This window comes from Oncorhynchus keta, chromosome 6, assembly GCF_023373465.1.
Source record: "Oncorhynchus keta strain PuntledgeMale-10-30-2019 chromosome 6, Oket_V2, whole genome shotgun sequence".
Classification (NCBI taxonomy): Eukaryota; Metazoa; Chordata; class Actinopteri; order Salmoniformes; family Salmonidae; genus Oncorhynchus; species Oncorhynchus keta.
This window is the reverse complement of record NC_068426.1, coordinates 39,229,777-39,237,276: the sequence shown is the minus strand read 5'-3', so window position 1 is coordinate 39,237,276 and position 7,500 is coordinate 39,229,777. Positions and strand designations below refer to the sequence as shown.

At 47.2% G+C, this 7,500-nt stretch overlaps 1 protein-coding gene across 1 annotated transcript in view; it reads right to left on the bottom strand.

Annotated features, from left to right (window-relative positions):
* The window catches only part of LOC118385587 (voltage-dependent N-type calcium channel subunit alpha-1B-like), a 226,882-nt gene that overhangs the window by 28,003 nt on the left and 191,379 nt on the right, over nt 1-7,500 (bottom strand). The window contains exons 31-36 of the mRNA XM_052521481.1: nt 7,354-7,437; nt 5,549-5,665; nt 4,620-4,685; nt 3,058-3,149; nt 2,553-2,703; nt 2,154-2,281 (exon numbers count right to left, since the gene is read on the bottom strand). Of these exons, the coding sequence (XP_052377441.1) occupies nt 2,154-2,281; nt 2,553-2,703; nt 3,058-3,149; nt 4,620-4,685; nt 5,549-5,665; nt 7,354-7,437 (638 nt within the window). The remainder of the gene's footprint in view (nt 1-2,153; nt 2,282-2,552; nt 2,704-3,057; nt 3,150-4,619; nt 4,686-5,548; nt 5,666-7,353; nt 7,438-7,500) is intronic.

The following is a 7,500-nucleotide window of genomic DNA, read 5'->3' as shown; positions in this document are numbered from 1 at the left end:
AGTTCAGATGTCATCTGTTTCTGCATGCTACGAGACATCAGCTGCAACCACATTGAACACAGGAAACAAAGCACACAATGCTCATAACCTTAAAGCTTTACTCAGTGTGTGCACTGGTCTCTTGAGCCTACTTCGAGAAACCATATAGACCTACTGCATACAGCATACTGTACTGTATTCAGTATGGTGAAGAAGTAACTTGATGGTGAAGCCTGGCCAGTATACTGTAACGAGACCTACATTGTGGCATTGTTTTCCATTAGTTCCCATGGTTACCCACCAGCTGGTTAGTACGGAAGGTGTGTGCTTGTGTGTTTGTGTGTGGTGGAATCCCTGGCCCTAGGAGTCATTCACAGTCATTCCACTTCCACCTCATCCCTTTATGATCAAGGGGTGTGTGGGTTTGCAAACCTTGTAGGCCACCCTATTAGGGCACTTCTTCCCTAAGCCGAGAGGAGGCGAGATAAAACGCAACAATTTGTACATATCCTGATAGCATATCCTTCCGCTGTAAAAGACACAGGTTACAAAGAGGTTAGGACACAAACACCACCATTCCTGTGCCTTAACATATTCATGATTTCCTCCATTGTATGCAGTCATGGTCATTGAATAAAGTACACCTGTAGATATACAGATATACAAAAGGTTTGGAACACCGCTTCCCGCGTGTATCGAGAATGATCCACCACCCGAAAGACATCAAGTCGACTTGACACAACTGTGGGAAACACCTTCTTAAAATTCAGTTGCACTCCCTTTTACCCCTCAGAACAGCCTAAATTCTTTGGGGTATGGACTCTACAAGGTGTCGAAAGCGTTCCACAGAGATGCTGGCCCCATGTTGACACCAATGCTTCCCACAGTTGTGTCAAGTTGGCTGGATGTCCATTGGGTGGTGGACCATTCTTGATACACACGGGAAACTGTCGAGTGTGCAAATTCCAGCAGTGTTGCTGTTCTTGACACACTCAAACCGGTGCGCATGGCACCTACTACCACACCTCATTCAAAGGCACTTCAATCTTACATCTTGCCCATTCACCCTCTGAATGGCACACATACACAATCTATGTCTCAATTGTCTCAAGGCTTAAAACTCCTTCTTTAACCTGTCTCCTCTCCTTCATGAAGTGGATTTAACAAGTAACACCAATAAAGGATCATAGCTTTCCCCTGGACTCACCTGGTCAGTCTATGTCATGGAAAGAGCAGGTGTTTCTAATGTTTTCTGAACTCGGTGCATATATAGTCATACATGGTTCCTGGGAGGTTATAAGTCTACGTCCCAAATTGAACCCTACTTTTGAGTCTGCATGTAAGGAAAAGGATGCCATTTGGGACCAGTGGAGGCTGCTGAGGGGAGGACGGCTCATAATAATGGCTGAGCGAATGGAATGACATCAAACACATAGAAACCATGTTTGGCCTATTTGATACCATTCCACCAATTCCACTCCAGCCGTTACCCCGAGCCTGGGATGATTCCTCCCCTTAAATGGCTGTGTCTAACATCGGAGGGCCACAGGGGATGAGACTGAGCAACAGAGTCTGGATCTGTGTCCCAAATGGCACCCTATACCCTATATAGTGCACTACTTTTTGATGAGGGCCCATAGGGAATAGGTTGGCAATCATGACATTTTGGACTTCTCATCCTGGTGCAAATCAGCCAAACGTTTTATTTTTGCTCATAGAGTTCCAGTATTTCTCAGTGGATTCTGGCGAAGACTTTGGGAAGCGGTGGAGATAGATAAAGCTGTGTTGTGTGATTCAGACAGAGAGACAGACAGAGAGGAGCTTTGGAGCCGCCAGCTTAGTGAGGGGAGCCTAGCGGATGGCAGAGTGGAACCATGGATTTACATGCATCAGTCTGCCTGTGGGGCCCTAGTCGGCGCTCCAGGGCCCGTCTTAACGTCACTCAGAAGTGCTCTCCCTGACGGGCAAACGTCGTCAAACGTCACAGAGTCATCCCACTGGAACTTAGAGCCAACTTTGTTGTGTCGGCGACTATTTGCTGTACCCCTGACAATCACGGCCACTTCCACCCCTCATCTCCTACCTTCACCTCTTCACCTCTTCACCTGAAACAGACGCCGTCTTGATAAAGGGGGCGCGGGGGGATCACCTGTAGGAGGATTACTGATACGTACCAGGCAGCAGGGTCGTACTCGGCCCAGACGCGGATGAATTCGTCCAGGTGGTGAGGCCCCAGGATGGAGGCATCTCTGGTCAGGTACTCAAAGTTGTCCATGATGACCGCCACAAAAAGGTTGAGCATCTGGAGGGAGAAAGAGGGAGGTGGAGAGGTAAGAGTTGCCATCGCAAGGGGTCAAGTTGTGGCCAACAAGAAGGGACTGACCAATAATAACTGGACCATTTCATCAGACTAAGAGAGCATAGGTGAGAACTGTGTAGGTAACGTGCATTGCACATGTGAGGAGATACTGTATGTGTCTGTATCCTGAGTGGTTATTCATTGCTGATCATTGGTCATTCACTGAACATGGGACATTCTGAATGGTCATTCATTTGCGATGGCCCATACTGACCAGGAAGGAGCAGAGGAAGATGAAGGAGACGAAGTAGAAGTAAGCAAAATCACTGCCGCATTCCTTCCCTCCAGACCCTGACAGTTTATCACACGGACGGTTACTCAGACACGACAGCATGATCTCATGCCACGCCTCGCCTGTTGCACTCCTGCGACACACACACACACACACACACACACACACACACACACACACACACACACACACACACACACACACACACACACACACACACACACACACACACACACACACACACACACACACACACACACACACACACACACACACACACACACACACACACACACACACACACAGACACACACCCACATGGTATATGTAAACAAATACACATCATTGGAAACTACACTGTAAATCCCATCACAAACACCACCCTGGGCATGAGGAACTACATCTTTTACCACATTACATTGCAATATAAAGGACAGGCCGATATGTGGGGAAACGTCTAATAGAACAGGGAGAATGTGGAGGAAACCTGAACAGAAGCATCAGAGCCTGAAAGAATGTCTGGAAGTTGTTGTGGTGGTTGATGGCCGATTCCTCATTCAGCTCAATGTTTCCAAACACCTGAAGAAAGCAGAAAGGGCCGGCGTAGCAGTTAGAGGGATTCCCTGTATGCTATTCCCTGTATGTTAGAGGGATTCCCTGTATGCTATTCCTTGTATGTTAGAGGGATTCCCTGTATGCTATTCCCTGTATGTTAGAGGGATTCCCTGTATGCTATTCCCTGTATGTTAGAGGGATTCCCTGTATGCTATTCCCTGTATGTTAGAGGGATTCCCTGTATGCTATTCCCTGTATGTTAGAGGGATTCCCTGTATGCTATTCCCTGTATGTTAGAGGGATTCCCTGTATGTTAGAGGGATTCCCTGTATGCTATTCCTTGTATGTTAGAGGGATTCCCTGTATGCTATTCCCTGTATGTTAGAGGGATTCCCTGTATGCTATTCCCTGTATGTTAGAGGGATTCCCTGTATGTTAGAGGGATTCCCTGTATGTTAGAGGGATTCCCTGTATGCTATTCCCTGTATGTTAGAGGGATTCCCATTACGTCCCAAATGGGCCCCTGTTCTCTATATAGAGCATGCCTTTTAACCAGAGCTCTATGGGTCCCGGTAAGAAGTAGTGCACCATGTATGGGATGTGGGGCCATTTGAAACGCACATACAGTACGTGTGAGTAAGCAGCTGAATGTATCAGCATTTGCAGGGTTTGATATGATGTAATGTAGTGCTCTCCAAAAAACACATTAGCCACTTTTGCCAGGAATCAGTATCTTTCTCAAATCGCGCCAGGGTAGGCAGAAGACTGTGTGCGTGTGTGTGTGTGTGTGTGTGTGTGTGTGTGTGTGTGTGTGTGTGTGTGTGTGTGTGTGTGTGTGTGTGTGGGCTGAGGCATGGAAGACGGAAGGCATAGTGATTATGTTGTATAGCTATCTAGAGATGTTGATAATCTAATAACAAGAGAATCCAAAGACATGGCGACGTCCTCTATCCTACCCAAATCTACACTTAAAGGGTGCATCCCAAATGGCACCTTATTCCCAATATAGTGCACTACATTTGACCAGGACCCATAGGTATGTAGTGCACCGCATAGTGAAAAGCGTGCTATTTGGGATGCACAGTTAGTCCTGATGATAACAAAGAGCCAGATAAGCTTCTGTTGGTGTTATGTTTGTTACTAATTATGGGGGGGTATCCTGATCAAGCCCACCATAGTATCCTGATCAAGCCCTCCGGGCCACCATAGTATCCTGATCAAGCCCTCCGGGCCACCATAGTATCCTGATCAAGCCCTCCGGGCCACCATAGTATCCTGATCAAGCCCTCCGGGCCACCATAGTCATTAAACAGCATCAATGATTAAACGATGGCGCTTTTACCAGAAGTCACAATTACCATTGATTTACAATGCCATGCTAATCTAGTGGAGGGAACATACCTTCATTTTGCATTCAATTCAGCATTTTTACAATTGTGTCTATCACCATGGCTTCATTTTAAATGAGCAATCAACTCTACAGGTATTACTCACCTGCATGCCGATGATGGCATAGATGAAGAAGAGCATAGCGATGAGGAGGCAGACATAAGGTAGAGCCTGGAAATGGAAAACACAAACACACGAGAGAAATTAAAATCCCAGTGAGGTTTAACAGTCTTAATTATGGGACAGAGCAGCCAACTTTAGCCGCAGAGTTGATTTCCTTAAACACATATGTATATCCCAGACAAGGAAGAGGTAAAGGTACATTTTAATTAAAGAGCCACCTTTTAACACTGCAGCAACTATCTGTACTCTACTGACTTTATTGTCCCCGTGGGGCAATTTTGTTGCAGTGTCATGTACACGTTTAAAGTGGCTTTTCAATAGCAAAACAAATTGAAAATTCAACTTTCATAAGAGCTACAAACCACTAAAAAGAGACTAGCCTGCTGGCCTTACTGGGTCGATTGGAACATTTCGCCCAAGCTATTTAGGAGGGATATCACACCTGGCACAAATGATTGCCTCGTTGTGTTTTTCCTGTCTGAGGGGTGCTCTATACCTGCGCCCAGAGGGGAGTAGTTCAAAGTCCAGGTACAGGGACCTGGCTTGGATTCGAAGCCCATAAAACCTATCCGTTTTCATAGGGGCTTAAAAGCTGTCATCACCCCACATTTAACCTGCTGTCAGATTAACTAAAGCTGTCAAAGTCCTTGTTCTCTGTACAACAAAACTTTCATGAGAGGCTCCATAGAACAAACTTCTTTAAGACTCCAAATGAACATCATTATCAATCCAAAGATCCATTACATCAAAGCAACCCAAAACATGTCCTTAATTGTATTTATTTATTTCCACTTATAGTTCCATGTGTTTACGGTCACTGCAACATAATGAATAGGCCTAACATTCATTCATTTGATCAGACGAATACCATGTTATTCTCAACTCTAAGAGGTCAGGGGTCAGTGACTCACCTTGAAGGACTGGACAAAGGTCCACAGCAGGATGCGGATGGTATAGCCCTGCCTCAATAGCTTGATGAGCCTGGCCGCCCTGAAAAGCCTCAGGAAACTCAGGTTGATCAGCTTGTCCTGCAGGACGAGACACAAACTGTACATCCATACTGGTCCTAGAACAGATCTGGGTTACACTAAGAATGGCTGATGATAGCAAAGGGGCTCAGTGAAAGCAGATCCAGAGTGTCTTCCTATCCATTTATGTAACTGCCTCAAGTCATCTAATAACTGTTGCACCACATAACATACATGTGTTTAGGAACAAGTTAGGACCAAGACCAAAAGATGGACTGGCCACCAAGGGAAGAGTCAAAAGCAGCAGGAACAAGAAAAGTCACTTACCGTCTAGAGCGTCCCATAGTGTCAGAGGAGGCAGAGTGATGGCCCAGAGTGTCAGAGGAGGCAGAGGGATGGCCCAGAGTGTCAGAGAGGAGGCAGAGGGATGGCCCATAGTGTCAGAGAGGAGGCAGAGGGATGGCCCAGAGTGTCAGAGAGAAGGCAGAGTGATGGCCCAGTGTCAGAGAGGAGGCAGAGTGATGGCCCAGAGTGTCAGAGAGGAGGCAGAGTGATGGCCCATAGTGTCAGAGAGGAGGCAGAGGGATGGCCCATAGTGTCAGAGAGGAGGCAGAGGGATGGCCCAGAGTGTCAGAGAGAAGGCAGAGTGATGGCCCAGTGTCAGAGAGGAGGCAGAGTGATGGCCCAGAGTGTCAGAGAGGAGGCAGAGTGATGGCCCAGTGTCAGAGAGGAGGCAGAGTGATGGCCCATAGTGTCAGAGAGGAGGCAGAGGGATGGCACAGAGTGTCAGAGAGGAGGCAGAGGGATGGCCCATAGTGTCAGAGAGGAGGCAGAGTGATGGCCCAGAGTGTCAGAGAGGAGGCAGAGTGATGGCCCAGTGTCAGAGAGGAGGCAGAGTGATGGCCCATAGTGTCAGAGAGGAGGCAGAGGGATGGCACAGAGTGTCAGAGAGGAGGCAGAGGGATGGCCCATAGTGTCAGAGAGGAGGCAGAGTGATGGCCCAGAGTGTCAGAGAGGAGGCAGAGTGATGGCCCATAGTGTCAGAGAGGAGGCAGAGTGATGGCCCAGAGTGTCAGAGAGGAGGCAGAGTGATGGCCCAGAGTGTCAGAGAGGAGGCAGAGGGATGGCCCAGAGTGTCAGAAAGAGAGAGAAAAAACACAGCGAGAGAAAGAGAGAGAAAGAGAGAGAGAGAGAGAGAGAGAGAGAGAGAGAGAGAAAGAGAAGAAAAAATACTGACAGTAATATGGAGAGAAATCCTACAAAAAAAGAGACGTCTTCCACAAAGAGCGTTAAACAGTAAACGGACTACTCCAATCCACTTTAGTGCTACTGTGCTGCAATCTGCACAGAGGCTTTTCCTGATCCCCATTTCAAACTCTGCCTGCCACTTCTGTCTGTCCCCAGCTCTATACTAATCCATCCAGCATGAGACACTGAGCACTCAGTCCCGGCAGGAAGCTCTCAGCTATCCCCATCAGCTCTCTTAGTAGGATCTGCTGTTGACTTCAACTTATTACCTCATCACAAGTACTGTAACTGGGTTAAACCTTGTGAAATGACTTTCCACCGGACACATCCTCCTTCAAGGAGTAAAGTTATTATGAGTGAAGTCATACAGGCAGGACAGCATATAGGAGTATCCCTTTTGGCTGACGTCTTTACATATATGAAGTTGAATGGGCACATTGTACTGTGGCAGCTATTACAGAAAGTACGATACCACATAGGGACATGGCAGGAGAGCTTACCTTAATCTCTGTGACCAAGATGTCCGTGATACTTCCCAAAACTGTCACAAAGTCAAACACGTTCCAGGCTGCCTTCAGGTAATTCTGTAAACAGGGGAAGAGAGAGAGAGAGAGAGAGAGAGAGAGAGAGAGAGCGAGAGAAGGATA